Source organism: Rhincodon typus, chromosome 3 (assembly GCF_021869965.1).
Source record: "Rhincodon typus isolate 14 chromosome 3, sRhiTyp1.1, whole genome shotgun sequence".
Lineage (NCBI taxonomy): Eukaryota > Metazoa > Chordata > Chondrichthyes > Orectolobiformes > Rhincodontidae > Rhincodon > Rhincodon typus.
Window position 1 is genome coordinate 122,541,852 of NC_063334.1, and position 16,114 is coordinate 122,557,965.

At 45.7% G+C, this 16,114-nt stretch overlaps 1 protein-coding gene across 1 annotated transcript in view; it reads left to right on the forward strand.

Annotated features, from left to right (window-relative positions):
* Positions 1-16,114, forward strand: part of poln (polymerase (DNA directed) nu) — a 136,814-nt gene that overhangs the window by 74,764 nt on the left and 45,936 nt on the right. Inside the window, exon 5 of the mRNA XM_048595308.1 lies at positions 15,028-15,159. Coding sequence (XP_048451265.1) covers positions 15,028-15,159 — 132 coding nt within the window. The remainder of the gene's footprint in view (positions 1-15,027; positions 15,160-16,114) is intronic.

Here is a 16,114-nt window from a genome sequence, read left to right on the forward strand (position 1 = left end):
TTTTTATAAATGACCTGGATGAGGGCGTAGAAGGATGGGTTAGTAAATTTGTGGATGACACCAAAGTCGGTGGAGTTGTGGATAGTGCAGAAGGATGTTGTAGGTTACAGAGGGACATAGATAAGCTGCAGAGCTGGGCTGAGAGGTGGCAAATGGAGTTTAATGCGGAAAAGTGTGAGGTGATTCACTTTGGAAGGAGTAACAGGAATACAGAGTACTGGGCTAATGGTAAGATTCTTGGTAGTGTGGATGAGCAGAAAGATCTCGGTGTCCATGTGCATAGATCACTGAAAGTTGCCACCCAGGTTGATAGCGTTGTTAAGAAGGCGTACAGTATGTTAGGTTTTATTGGTAGAGGGATTGAGTTTCGGAGCCATGAGGTCATGTTGCAGCTGTACAAAACTCTGGGGCGGCCGCACTTGGAGTATTGCGTACAGTTCTGGTCACCGCATTATAGGAAGGATGTGGAAGCATTGGAAAGGGTGCAGAGGAGATTTACCAGGATGTTGCCTGGTATGGAGGGAAGGTCTTATGAGGAAAGGCTGAGGGTTTTGAGGCTGTTTTCGTGAGAGAGAAGAAGGTTAAGAGGTGACTTGATAGAGACATACAAGATCATCAGAGGATTAGATAGGGTAGACAGTGGGAGCCTTTTTCCTCAGATGGTGATGGCTAGCACGAGGGGACATAGCTTTAAATTGAGGGGTGATAGATATAGGACAGATGTCAGAGGTAGGTTCTTTACTCAGAGAGTAGTAAGGGCGTGGAATGCCCTGCCTGCAACAATAGTAGACTCGCCCACTTTAAGGGCATTTAAATGGTCATTGGATAAACATATGGATGATAATGGAATAGTTTAAGTTAGATGGGCTTCAGATTGGTTTCACAGGTCGGCGCAACATCGAGGGCCGAAGGGTCTGTACTGCGCTGTAATGTTCTATGTTCTATGTTCTATGTTCTATGCTCCTGTGAAGCACCTTGGGATGTTTTGTCCTCACTGTCCATGGGTATAGTGCCAGAAGATTGGAAAGAGGCAAACGTCATTCCCTTGTTCAAAAAAGGGAACAGGGATAACCCCGGAAATTACAGACCAGTTAGTCTTACGTCAGTGGTGGGCAAATTATTGGAAAGGGCTCTGAGAGACAGGATTTATGATCACTTGGAAAGGCACAGTTTGATTCGTGATAGTCAGCTTGGATTTGTGAGGGGTAGATCATGCCTCACAAACCTTATTGAATTCTTTGAAGAGGTGACCAAACACATGGATGAAGGTGGAGCGGTGGATGTGGTATACATGGATTTAAGTAAGGCGTTTGATATGGGTCCCCATGGTAGGCTCATGCAGAAGGTAAGGAGGCATGGGACAGGGGGAAATGTGGCAGATTCGATTCAGAATTGGCTGACCCTTAGAAGACAAAAGGTGGTGGTGGACGGAAAATATTCACCATGGTGCTCAGTTACGAGTGGTGTACCACAAGGATCTGTTCTGGGTCCTCTTCTATTTGTGATTATTATAAATGATTTGGATGAAGGAGTGGAAGGGTGGATTAGCAAGTTCGCGGACGATACGAAGGTGGGTCACGTTGTGGACAGTGCGGAGGGCTGTTCTCGGTTACAAAGGGACATCGATAGAATGCAGAGTTGGGCTGAGAAGTGGCAGATGGAGTTTAACCCTGAAAAGTGTGAGGTGATTCATTTTGGAAGGACAAACTTGAAAGCAGAATACAGGGTTAACGGAAAGATTCTTGGCAGTGTGGAGGAGCAGAGGGATCTTGGGGTTCATGTCCACAGTTCCCTGAAAGCTGCCACCCAGGTGGATAGAGTTGTTAAGAAGGCGTATGGTGTGTTAGCTTTCATTAATAGAGGGATTGAGTTCAAGAGCCGTGAAGTTATGCTCCAGCTATACAAAAGCCTGGTTCGGCCACATCTGGAGTATTGTGTCCAGTTCTGGTCACCTCATTACAGAAAAGATGTGGAAGCGTTGGAAAAGGTGCAGAGGAGATTTACCAGGATGTTGCCTGGCATTGAGGGAAGGTCTTACGAGGAAAGGTTGAGAGAGCTAGGGCTTTTCTCTTTAGAACGACGAAGGATGAGAGGTGACTTGATAGAGGTGTACAAAATGATCAGAGGTATAGATAGAATAGACAGCCAGAGACTTTTTCCTAGGGTGGAGGTAGCTTTTACAAGGGACATAGTTTTAAAGTGAGTGGAGGTAGATATCGGGGAGACGTCAGAGGTAGTTTCTTTACTCAGAGAGTGGTAGGGGCGTGGAATGCGTTGCCGGACAGGATAGTTGAGTCGGCCTCATTAGGGGCGTTTAAGCGGCTATTAGATAGGCATATGGATGATAGTATAAGGTAGCGGTGGAGGTTAGATAGACCTTAGGTTTCGGGTAAAAGTTTGGCACAGCATCGTGGGCCAAAGGTCCTGTACTGTGCTGTACTGTTCTATGTTCTATGTTCTATGTGTTTCACTCCATGAAGGGCTATACTACATAAGTATAATTTGTTGTCTGAATATTTCAACCTGCTAAAATGCACTGACCTTCTATAGTCCCTCTACTCCTCTGGTCTATTAGCAACCTCTCAGGGAGAATAGTTGTTTCAATTTTTCAGTTTCTAATGGGAAGTCTCATCACAGCCTAAATAAACTCCAAGCAATATCAAAACAGCCACAACTCCCAATAGCCATAAACACAGACTTGTAACTTCCAGTAAGACCCAGCAGTTTTACAGTTTATGGCTGTTTATTCAGCTTAAAACATGTATCTTCCAGTAAGTACGTATGAAAATATCTCTCCTACAGTTCTTTTTAGTGACATGTTTTTAAAAAGCAGCGTTTGAGGGAAGAAAGCACAGTTAACATTTCAAGTCCAGTACCTACTATCCATAATCTCCTTGTGTAACTACCTCTTCCATATCTCTCTGTCTCTCTTGCTGACTCCATCCCCATCTATCTGCTCATCTCTCCTCTTCCCCGCCCTCATCCAAAGAACCTGTAGTTTCCTTTCTCGTGATATTTTGGATAGCTGGGCTGCCTGACCAGCCAGACCATTTGAGGATAGGATGGTAAGGTGCCTTGGGAATGTGCCTTACCCTGTCTGTCTTCATAAAGGTCTGAAACCACCCTCCTCCCCCACTGGTAAATGGGGTCCCGTTGTCTGTCACAAGGAATTCGGCTACACCATGCATGCTAAAGAATTGGCAGAGATTTTCTATGGTATTGTACGAGGTAGTAGAGGCCATTCCATGCACATTGATCCATTTAGTACGGGCATCGAGAAGGATGAAGAATGTAGACCCCATAAATGGCCATGTGAAATCTGCATATACTCACACCCAGGGTCTCCCTGGCCATGCCCATGGGTGCCATGAAGATGCTGGTGGAGCCTCTGGTTTTCCTGGTAAGTTTAGTGTCACTTGACCAGGTTTTCAATATCTGTGTCTATGCCAGGCCACCAAACTTGTGAGCATTTTCATTTTAGAAATTTCTGGGTGACCATTGTGCAATTCTTGAAGTATTGGTCGCTGGTCTGGATGGAAGGAAATCATCCAGGTTCCTCACAAGATAATACCATCTTCTCTGCTCAACGTCTGGTACTTTGAGATATAGGGTTTTAGCTCTTCCATAGGATGTCCGTGTGGCCCACCATTTAGGATGATATGATATGGCTTCACCAGTGTAGGATCCTTTCAGGCCCAAGCCTGGATTTTTTACTTGGCAGATACTGGTACAGTGTCCATGGCATTCAAAGTCATGATGACTTCAGCCATCTTCGGAGGTGGGGCTAGGCTGGTGGGTGGCGGCTGGTGACGCATGGCATCTGTATTGGCCTTATGTCTCCCTGGATGTTGTTCCAAGGTGTATTCACAGGCACCAAGTAGCTGTGCCCAGCATCGGATCTGAGCTGATGCCGTTATCTTCCTTGAAGAAGCACCCCTCCACCCCGACCACCACAGAGGTTTGTGATCAGTTACCATGGTGAAATGTCGACTGTAGACAGACTGGAGAACTTTTGCACCATGAATACCACGGCCAAGCCTTCTTTCTCAATCTGGGCACACTTCCTTTTTGCCTCCGCAGGGTTTGTAATGTGTGCACAATTGGACGTTCTGTCCAATCATCCCAACAGTGTGTTATCGCTGTTGATAACACTGCTTCTTTGGTTGCAATGAGTGCTCTCAGGGGTTGTAACGAGTGAATATACTTGTTGACTGTAGTTATTGTTTGACATTTGCAAAGGCTTTCTCTTGTGACATTTACCACAACTATTTATAACGTATTTTTTTGCAGGACTCAGAGGGAACCAGCAGGGTCACTCAGTTGGGTATGAATTTCCCAAAGTAATTTATAACACCTAGAAAATACTTTGACTCCATTGTGTTCTTTAGAGTGTATTCATAGTGACACACTTCCTTTCGAGCTCCAGTTGGAGATATGTGTGGCTTGTATTCAAATCAGACCGTACGTGACTCCCGGTCAGCGCTTCGTGCAAATGTTCAATGCGTGGCACAGGATATCTGTCTAGGTGGGAAGCTCTGTTGACTGTCAACTCATAATCCCCATAGAGACAGACCAAAATGTAAGGTTTTACAACTGGGACTACTGGTACGGCCTGTTGCCAAGTTTTACTGGACGTGCAATTCTAAGTTCCTCTGAACATTCCAATTCAGCCCTGACTTTGGCACATAGGGCAGAGGGGACTGGTCATGCTTTGACATATTTAGGTCACTCCTCTGGGTCTACCTAGATCTTTTGGAACACTTCTTGATATTTCACAATGACTTCAAAAGGATCACCAGTGCCCATTTTAAAGAGCTATTTCCATACCAGGTGGATTTTCTGTAGCCAGTCCCTTCCCAAAGGTTGGGTCCAGCCCCTTACACCACCATTAAGGGGAGTCGGACTATCTGTTGCCCCTGTGTAACTAGTGTTACAGTGGTCCCAATAAGGGCTCCCCAGTGTATGTGGCCAATCCAGCCTTGGTGTCTCACAGGATTAAAAACAAGATGCCCCATCAGAGTTTCCTAAAGGTTTTCTCCCCAGCAATAGATACAGCGGTACCTGTGTCTACCTCCATGTCTAGGGGACAGTCATTCACCTGGAGTTTTATCTTAATTGGGGCCACTTTGGGAGCAGTGATGTAATTCAGCAGGATTAATTCCTCATCCTTGGGCTAATTTATTTGCGAAGCCCTGGCTTGAGGTGGCTTTGCTCTTCGACCTGGATGGTACATGTTTTAGAGATATAAGGAACAGCAAATGCTGGAGAATCTGAGATAACAGGTATAGAGCTGGATGAACACAGCAGGCCAAGCAGCATCAGAGAAGTAGGAAAGCTGATGATTCAGGCCTAGACCCTTCTTCAGAAATGGGGAGAGAGGGGGAGGCGGATAGAAGATGGACAGAGGAGAAGATAGGTGGAGAGAGACAGACAGGTCAAAGAGGCGGGGATGGAGCCAGTAAAGGTGAGTGTAGGTGGGGAGTTAGGGAGGGGATAGGTCAGTCCAGGGAGGACAGACAGGTCAAGGGGGCGGGATGAGGCTAGTAGGTAGGAGATGGGGGTGGGGCTTGAGGTGGGAGGAGGGGATAGGTGGGAGGCAAGACAGGTTAGGGAGGCAGGGACAAGCTGGGCTGGTTTTGGGATGCAGGGGAGGGGAGATTTTGAAGCTTGTGAAGTCCACATTGATACCATTGGGCTGCAGGGTTCCCAAGCGGAATATGAGTTACTGTTCCTGCAACCTTCGGGTGGCATCGTTGTGGCACTGCAGGAGGCCCAGGATGGACATGTCATCTGAGGAATGGGAGGGGGAGTTGAAATGGTTCGTGACTGGGAGGTGCAGTTGTTTAGTGCGAACCGACCATAGGTGTTCTGCAAAGCGGTCCCCAAGCCTCCGCTTGGTTTCCCCGATGTAGAGGAGGCCACAACGGGAACAGCGGATACAGTATACCACATTAGCAGATGTGCAGGTGAACATCTGCTTGATGTGGAAAGTCTTCTTGGGGCCTGGAATGGGGCTGAGGGGGGAGGTGTAGGGGCAGGTGTAGCACTTCCTGTGGTTGCAGGGAAAAGTGCCGGGTGTGGTGGGGCTGGAAGGGAGTGTGTAACGGACAAGGGAGTTACTGAGGACGAACGGTCAGTCCTCAATAAAGGGCTCACCTTTGTCCCCCTCCACCCACACATCAACGAATACCACTCATGCTTGGACGTTGAACAGTTTTTCCTCCGCCTCCACGCTTACTTCTTTAACCGTGAGCCTAACCATCCCTCTACTGACCCCTTCTCCCACCTCCAACACACCCCCTCCTCCTGGACACCACCGCAAGGCCTCCTACCCTCCCTCGACGTCTTCATCTCCAACTGCCGTCGTGACATCGATCACCTCAACCTCTCCACCCCCTCACCCACTCCAACCTCTCCCCCACAGAACGTGCAGCCCTCCGCTCCAACCCTAACCTCACTATAAAACCTGCGGACAAGGAGGCGCAGTTGTAGTATGGCACACTGACCTCTACATCGCTGAGGCCAGACGCCAACTCTCTGACACCTCCTCCTACCGCCCCCTTGATCATGACCCCACCCCCGACCACCAAACCATCATCTCCCAGACCATCCACCACCTCATTACTTCAGGTGACCTCCCACCCACAGCCTCCAATCTCATCGTTCCCCAACCCCACACCGCCCGCTTCTATCTACTTCCCAAAATCCACAAACCTGACTGCCCTGGTTGACCCATTGTTTCCGACCCCACCGCCAAAGACATTTTTCCCTCCCCACTCTTATCTGCTTTCCAGAGAGTCCGTGACTCCCTTGTCCGCTCCACACTCTCCTCCAGCCCCACCACACCCGGCACTTTTCCCTGCAACCGCAGGAAGTGCTACACCTGCCCCTACACCTCCCCCCTCACCCCCATCCCAGGCCCCAAGAAGACTTTTCACATCAAGCAGATGTTCACCTGCACATCTGCTAATGTGGTATACTGTATCCGCTGTTCCCGTTGTGGCCTCCTCTACATCGGGGAAACCAAGCGGAGGCTTGGGGACCGCTTTGCAGAACACCTACGCTCGGTTCGCACTAAACAACTGCACCTCCCAGTCGTGAACCATTTCAACTCCCCCTCCCATTCCTCAGACGACATGTCCATCCTGGGCTTCCTGCAGTACCACAAAAATGCCACCTGAAGGTTGCAAGAACAGCACCTCATATTTCGCTTGGGTACCCTGCAGCCCAATGGTATCAAGTGGACTTCACAAGCTTCAAAATCTCCCCTCCCCCTACTGCATCCCAAAACCAGCCCAGCTCGTCCCTGCCTTCCTAACCTGTCCTTCCTTCCACCTATCCCCTCCTCCCACCTCAAGCCGCACCCCCATCTCCTACCGACTAACCTCATCCCGCCCCCTTGACCTGTCTGTCCTCCCTAGACTGACCTATCTCCTCCCTAACTCCCCACCTACACTCACCTTTACTGGCTCCATCCCCGCCTCTTTGACCTGTCTGTCTCCTCTCCACCTATCTTCTCCTCTATCCATCTTCTATCCGCCTCCCCCTCTCTCCCTATTTATTTCAGAACCCCCTTCCCCTCCCCCATTTCTGAAGAAGGGTCTAGGCCCAAAACATCAGCTTTCCTGCTCCTCTGATGCTACTTGGCCTGCTGTGTTCATCCAGCTCTATACCTTGTTATCTCGGTACATGTTTTGCCTGTTTCGGTAGCCTTGTCTGGAACAAATTCTATGACCACAAGAACATGGATGTTCTTACTCCTCACTGTATTGTGGAGAAACTTCCCGTCCTGTTCTAGAACCTTGTGGCCTCCAACTCCAATTACCATTCCTTGGAGACAAACTGAAACCATGGGGACTTAGTTTAGGGGTTACCCAAGGCTGAGTTAATAGACTGTTAATAGACCCTAAAGCTCCTGAGTTCCTTTTCCTGTGTTTTCATGGAAAGGGACCAGTTCTATGGTTTCCTTGAGCTCTAGATCCGATTTGGTCTGATTTGGCCAGTAGCTTCCTCTGCGTTACAATATTATTAATTCCACAAACTAAGCCATCCCTTAACATTTCCCAAAGTGCTGACCCATACTCACAGTGTTCCGCTAATTTCCACAGTCTTGTCAAGAAATGAACACCTAGTTCCCCAGGAAGTCTATTTGCTGTGTTTAAACCTGTTACGCTGTAATATAACAGATAGTTCGGGGTTGTAGTGGTCCCCTACTGTAAGTATCGGTTCATCAAAGGATTTTGACACTGAACGATTTCCGTCAGGAGATTAATTAGTGATTCCCCATGGTCTATGTTGAGGTTATCACAAGAAGATAGAAATATCTTGACATTAAACATCAAAGCAAAGTTTCAACCTGTTTCCCAATACTATCAATCCCAGAGAAATCGCACTCTTATCTCAGCTTTTTAAAGCTTTACTTATCTGATCCTTCCCAGTTTCTTGCCTTTTGGCTGCTGAGAGAATTGTTTGTTTTACGATTCTTTTCTGAAGCTGTTAGTCTGAACTTTCACAATTCCAATGGCCCAAATTTTCTCTGTCAGAAATCATACGACACCAGGTTATAGTCCAACAGGTTTATTTGAAAACACAAGCTTTCGGAGCCTCAGTCCTTCTTCAGCTGTTAGTGAGAGAGTTAGTATCAGACACAGAATTTATAGGTAAAAGATCAAAAGGACCAAATTTTCTCAGCTCTTTCACAGACTTGAAGCCACTTCTGCTGATGTGACCAATTGCCCTGAATTGCCTTGATTATTCTGCTCTGAAGTCAAAACAAAGCTAATGCCCTGATCTGTTTACTCTGCCTATCATAAACACAACAGTGTAAACAATTCATTCATTAACAGTGGCCTGCTTCGCAATTGACAGAAATAACATGCCTTCTTGAAGTTGATGTGTTTTGTTTATTCATTCATGGGATGTGAACATCATTAGCTCGGCAAACAATTATTACCCATCCCTACTTGCCCAGAGGGCAGATAAGAATCAACCACATTGCTGTGGGTCTGGAGTCACATGTAGGCCAGACCAGGTAAGCACAGCAGATTTCTTCCCCTAAAGGACATTAGTGAATCAGACGGGTTTTTCGCCAACAATCGTCTGGTTTCACAGTCATCATTAGACTATTAATTCTAGCTTTTTAAGGAAGTTGGAAAGCAGTATTGTAAGGAAGGAAGTATGTAGATGTTAAATAAAAACGACAAGAACTGCAAATGCTGGAAATCAGAGATAAAAGTAGAAATTGCTGGAAAAGCTCAGCAGGCCTGGCCGCATCAGTGGAGAGAAATCAGAGTTAACATTTTGGTTTGAGTGACCCTTCCACAGATCCTTTCCCTACAACTGCAGGAGGTGCCACATCTACCCCTACATCTCCCCTCTCACCTCTGTCCGAGGCCTCGGATAATCCTTCCAAATCCGACAAAGATTCACCTGCACTTCATCTAACCTCGTCTACTGTAACTGTTGCTCCCGATGTGGTTTCCTCTATATCGGGAAGACCAAACGCAGATTCGGGGCTAGTTTGCGGATCATGTCCACTCTGCACGCACCAACCAGCCCGACCTTCCGGTTGTCATTCACTTTAACTCCCCCTCCCACTCCCCTGGTGACATGTCCATCCTTGGCCTCCTCCACTGTCAGAGTGAGGCCAAACATAAACTGGAGGAACAACACCTCATGTTTCGCCTTGGGAGCTTACAGCCCAATGGCCTGAATATTGACTTCACCAGCTTCAAAATCTCTCCTCCCCCGACCTGTCCATGTTCTGACTCACCCCACTGCTCCACCCTTACTACTGACCAACCACAATAACTTCCTACCTGCATCCACCTATCTCCATCTCACCCATCTTCCCCCAGCCCAGCTCCCCTCCCTTTATTTATTTCTGGGCTCCCCACCCCCTCCCCAGTCCTGTTGAAGGGTTTTGGCCCAAAATGTAGACTTTCCTGCTCCTCAGATGCTGTCTGACCTGCTGTGTTTTTCCAGCTCCACATTTATTGACTCTAAGTATGTACATGTCTGTGAGTTACCAGTTTGTGAAGTGAAGCTGTTTGAGATTTCCAAATAAACTGAACCTACTTTACTTTCTAATCCAACATGAGAGTGGGATTTCTCTGTGAGGGAAACAATACCTGAAGTGGTTGAACATGAAATGCCAGAGGCTATTTTGACCCCAGGTACTTAATCAGCCTGGAAACTGCTCAGTGAAAGTGATACACTGAACATTCCACAGTCAATTGGAAGAGACAAAGGAAACTTTTGTCCTCTTCTATCTCCAAACACTGTAGTTTGATAGATTTCTTGAAAAATTAGTTTATTGTACATATTTTCTCTTATTAATTGATCATAGAGTTGCACAAGCCTGAAAAAGTGGAGTCACAGAAACATAGAAGATAGGAGCAGGAGGAGGCCATTCAGCCCTTTGAGCCTGCTCTGCCATTCATCATGATCCTGGCTGATCGTCCAACCCAACAGCCTAATCCTGCTTTCTCCCCATAACCTTTGATCCCATTTGCCCCCAAGTGCTATATCTAGTCACCTCTTGAATATATTCAATGTTTTGGCATCAACCACTTCCTGTGGTAATGAATTCCACAGGCTCACCACTCTTTGGGTGAAGAAATGTCTCCTCATCTCCGAACTAAATGGTCTATCCCGAATCTTCTTACTGTGATCCCTGGTTCTGGACACATCCACCATCGGGAATATCCTCCCTGCATTTACCCAATTAGTCCTGTTAGAATTTTAAAAATCTGTATGAGATCCCCCCTCATTCGTCTGAACTCAGCAAAAACAATCCTAACTTAGTCAATCTCTCCTCAGACATCAGACCCACCATCCCCTGAATCAGCCTGGTAAACCTTCACTGCACTCCCTCAAGAGCAAGAGCATCCTTCCTCAGAAATGGAGACCAAAACTGCACACAATATTCTAGGCATGGCCTCACCAAGGCCCTTCATAACTGCAAAACCACGTCCCTGCTCCTGTACTCAAAACCTCTCACAATGAAGGCCAACATACCATTTGCCTTCTTTACCGCCTGCTGCACCTACATGTTTACCTTCAGCGACTGGTGCACAAGGACACCCAGGTCCTGCTGCACACTCCCCTCTCCCAAATTACAGCCATTCAGATAGTAATCAGCCTTCTTGTTTTTGTTTCCAAAGTGAATAACCTCACATTTATCCAAACTATACTGCATCTGTTATTGATTTGCCTTCTCACCCAACCTGTTGAGATCATGCTGAAGGATCTCTGCGTCCTCGTCACAGTTCACCCTCCCACCCAACTTGATATCATCTGCAAACTTGGAGATGTTATATTTTGTTCCCTCATTCAAATCATTAATATAGAGTTTGATGGCACAGAAAGAGGCCATGCATTCAATTGGTCCAACAAGTCTGCACTGGTTAAAAAACACCTATCCACTGTAACAAAAACAGAAGTTGCTGGAAAAGCTCAGCAGGTCTGGCAGCATCTGTGAAGAAAAAAATCAGAGTTAATGTTTCGGGTCCGGTGACCCTTCCTCAGGTTAAGAATATATGAATTGCTCTTTGGCTTGACGGTGAATAGATTGTGAAGTGTTGGGAATGTTTAAGGGTAATGATTCTGGTAGCTCTTACTTTGGCAGTTGAGTAGTTGTTTGAAGATGTTGTCATGGTTCCTGATGCCCAACATCTTTGACCAGTGACTTTGTGGGCTTGGTTTGTCTTGATCAATTGGAGAGAGAGAGAGACTTTATTTCTTTTTACCTGCAGTCACGGGGCTATCTAGTGGATGTTCTGAGCTGTGTTGCTCCTCAGCACATGTTACCGCAGAGGAACTCGGTTCCACACTAACATACTAGCCCTCCAGCATACAGAAGGTAGGAGCTGTAATTGGTTTTTAGCCCCCTTGTTTTATATTCCTGGAAGGTTTGAACACAAAGACATCTTTTGCCCTGAGCTGCCTTTTTTCAACTTATTCTATCAGCAATCTGAGACACAGCCCAGAGGAGATTACAATTTGCATGTTTTTCATGGGATCTCTCTCTTTCAAGTGTTGCTGCCTTGGATTGGTTCTAAGTGCTATTTTGTCACGGAAAAAACAAGAAGAAAGAAAGAGCAGTTGGACTGAGACCTGCAAAAACCTCCAGGCAAGGGAGATTGTGCTCTCTCTCCTCCTCCATGAGTGAAAAAAATTGACACTATAAAACCTTGAAAAGAGAAAAAGAATCTAACTCAAGCCAAGATCTAAGTCCAACTGAAAAGTTACCAAATTGAGGATCACTGTCGTCAAGAACAACATGATATCATCACCAAATAAACAAAAAAGAACTGTGACAAAATTTTCTTCCTTGTGGTTTGGACTCTTGATCCATTGACTTTGTTTTTGCCAGTATATTCCACCCATGATATTCAGCAAAACTGTGTCACATCTCTTTTGTCTGTTTGTGAATTCATGTGTGTGTGTGTTTGAATTTAAAGAATGTGTAATTTAAGTCTCCATATTAGTAATTAATAGTCCATTTTGCCACGTATTAGAGGATATGATTATTATTATAAATAAGATTAGTTTTCTTGTTCATTGATGAAACCTGGCATGATTTTCTTTTATCTTAGATGTTGGTCACATTCACGCAATAAGCATCTGAATGATTACATTGGTCATATTTCACATTTGTGATTAATTCTGGGACTTTATTTCCTGTGCACTGATCCCATCAGTGTCGTGGCAACTGAAACCAAAGTTAATGGCTTACTGTCAAAAACAGTATAAACATGTTTCCATTAACACAGGGACCTGGTTTCTGACAAAATGCTGGACTTGGTCAGAAGGACTCTCTGAGAGGAGAAAGATTTAAAAAAGACATGAGGGGCAAATTTTTTACACAGAGGGTGATTGTTATGTGGAATCAACTTCCTGAGGAAGTGTTGGATGTGGGTACAATTACAACTTTTAAAAGACATTTGGATAAGTACATGAATAGGAAAGGTTTGGAGGGATATGGGCCAGGAGCAGACAAGAGGGACTGGTTTAGTTTGGGATTATGTTCTGCACAGATAATTGGACCAAAGGGTCTGTTTCTGTGCTTTATGACTCTATGACTTTAAGTAACCCAGCTATCTCTATTTTAACATCCAATTTTCAAAAATAATATTTCCATATAATTATGCTTCTGTCATCACATAATGTGCTATACAACTCACCCATGACTTTTGCATCCACGATAGTCCCTACTGCCCTCAGTCTGCTGGAAGGTATCATACTCATCAGAATGAAACGTCTACTGGAAAATGAACTCAGGTATCTTTCTCATCTTTAAGTGATTTCAGCCTCCATTGCAGCTCATCATGTTCTCTTTCCAGTTGAGTTCACCAACCTTCTTATCCTCCTTAAATTTCTCCCTGACCCATATTCACTGTCATCTCTGAGCTTGTCATCTCCCTTGCTGACCTAATCGTAATAATTAGCGAAAAGACCATCTCTGATCATGCGCTCATTGATCCTCACCTGAATTGTCCTTCCTTGTTCCAACCCAACAGTATTCCTAATCCTCTGGGGTAGAAAATTCACAGCCCGTTGAGTCAAGTAACTTGTCATCTCAGTCCTAAATAAGCACCTGCTCTTTCCTCAGACTGCATTTCCTTTTTCTGGACTTTCCAGAATCCAGGTGAAACAGTGTCAAAACTTCTATCCTGACAAACCTCTGAAGATGGTCTGGCAGCATCTGTGAAGAAAAAATCAGAGTTAACGTTTCGGGTTCGGTGACCCTTCCTCAGAACTGAGGAAGCATCACTAGACCCGAAATGTTAACTTTTTTTTCTTCACAGATGCTGCCAGACCTACTGAGCTTTTCCAGCAACTTCTGTTTTTGTTTCTGATTTACAGCATCCACAGTTCTTTCGGTTTTTAAGCCTCTGAAGATGTTTATGTTTGAACAAGATCAGCCCTCACTTTTCAAAACCCCAACTCAGCACAAAGAAAATAGTAAGAACAATAAACAGTAATAGTTAGAAATGAATGTACTCGACCTGTTTTGAAGTATACAAGATAGCTGGGCTAGTCTCACTCACCAGTTTTACTGTTTTTTTCCTTCTGGAAGGGCAGCTTGGTGGCTCAGTGGTTAGCACTGCTGCCTCACAGCACCAGGGACCTGGTTCAATCCTATCCTTAGGCAACTGTGTGGAGTTTGCATATTCTCCCCATGTCTGTGTGGGTTAGGTGGATTTGCCAAGCTAAATTGCCCACAGTGTGCAGGAGAGGCGAATTAGCTATGAGAAATGCAGGGTGACAGGGATAGGGGAGTGGCTCCAAGTGGGATGCTCTTCAGAGGGGTCAGTCTGGGCTTGAAGGGCTGAATAACCTCCTGCTACTGCAGGGATTCTATGAAGGGAATAGACCTCATCTACTCAGGCACTCCTCACAGGCAAAACTCCTTTTCATGATTCATGAGCCAATCATTCTGCTCTACCTGAAACAAATAGATTCTTCCTGAGGTAGGGAAACGAAAACTATACACAATGCGCCAGGCCAGATTCTATGGACTGATTCTGTACGCATTTGTGCAAACTCATCTCAAAGTTATTTTTTTTTTAGAAGTGTGTATTGGAAAATTCCAGCGCATTACACAGCCAGTGATGCAAATATATCTCTTAAAATTCATTTACAGCATGTGAGTGTCACTGGCTAGGCCAGGTTTTATTGCCTACCCTAACTGCCCTGAAGGAGGTGGTAATGAGCTGTTTTCTTGAACCACTGTAGTCCATGTGGTGTTGGATATTCCTCAGTGCCATTAGGGAGGGAGTTTCAGGATTCACTTGCGTCATTCATTAAACAAAATCGGTGGTACATTTTCACATTAAAGGTACAGTGTAAATGACATTATAAACAGATAATCCCCAGGCTGTTATGTTAAGGCTTAGTCGATACGAGATGAAACAGATTTTGATCGTAATCAATGACCTGTGAGGGGATCAAAAAAAAATGTCATCTTAACATCAAACAAGTCCCTTCTATTTGTTAATTATATTCTGTTTGTGCTCATAGGTCGGGAACGTTTATCCGAATGTCTGGGAATCTCTGCAGGCCAAGCTAGTCAATTCATTGAAAGCTTCCTACAGAAGTACAAGGAAGTCCGCACTTTCACTCAGAGGACCATACAACATTGCCAGCAGCAAGGTATACTTTCATAGGTACGGGTTGAGCTGGTAGGACTGCTTCATTTGGTGGGTTTTTGAATTATATCAGTGCCTACGTCTCCACAGGGATTTTCCATGTAACGTTCAGGCTTCAGGCTTCACCCAGTTGGGCCCTGCTTGCTTGAATAATAATTCTGATGATTGAAAGGGGCCAGGCAGCTTTCAGCACTTGGTCAGGTCCCCACGGCAACCATTGCTACAGAGCTTACAACTGCAAGGCTTCGGCTTGTCATCTCACTGGGGATGATGGTTTAAGGAGCTCTGACCTTGAGCATCATTCGGTGCTGCTGCTGCTAATTCCTGTTCGAGCTGATGCAGACCCCACTCACTGTTACTGAGATTATCTGTCCTGTGGCACCTTCCTACCCATCATCCTTCTGAAGTTCCCTTATCCATTTCAATTCAGCTTTCAATCTCTCAATTCCATCACCAGTCAACTCCTTCCGGCCAACTCTCCTTCCTGGCCCCAGGATAGCTGATAATTATCAATGGTTTTCTTTCACCAGACATTGTTAGCCTGCTATTCAAAACCCCTGTCTCCGAAATTTCAGGCTTGACTCAGCCAAGCTGCGGACTTATCTCTAACTTCCCTCTCCTTGTTTAGGCCCTCAGTCTTGCCATTGCCACCAAACTGTATGCTCCTCATCCCTGACATAGAACATTGAACATAGAACAGTACAGCACAGTACAGGCCATTCGGCCCACGATATTGTGCCGATCTTTTACCCTAATCCTAAGGTCTATCTAACCTCCACCCCTACCTTATACTATCATCCATATGCCTATCTAATAGCCGCTTAAATGCCCCTCATGAGGCCGACTCCACTACCCTCTCTGGTAATGCATTCCACGCCCCAACTAATCTCTGAGTAAAGAACCTACCTCTGACGTCTCCCCTATATCTACCTCCACTCACTTTAAAACTATGCCCCCTA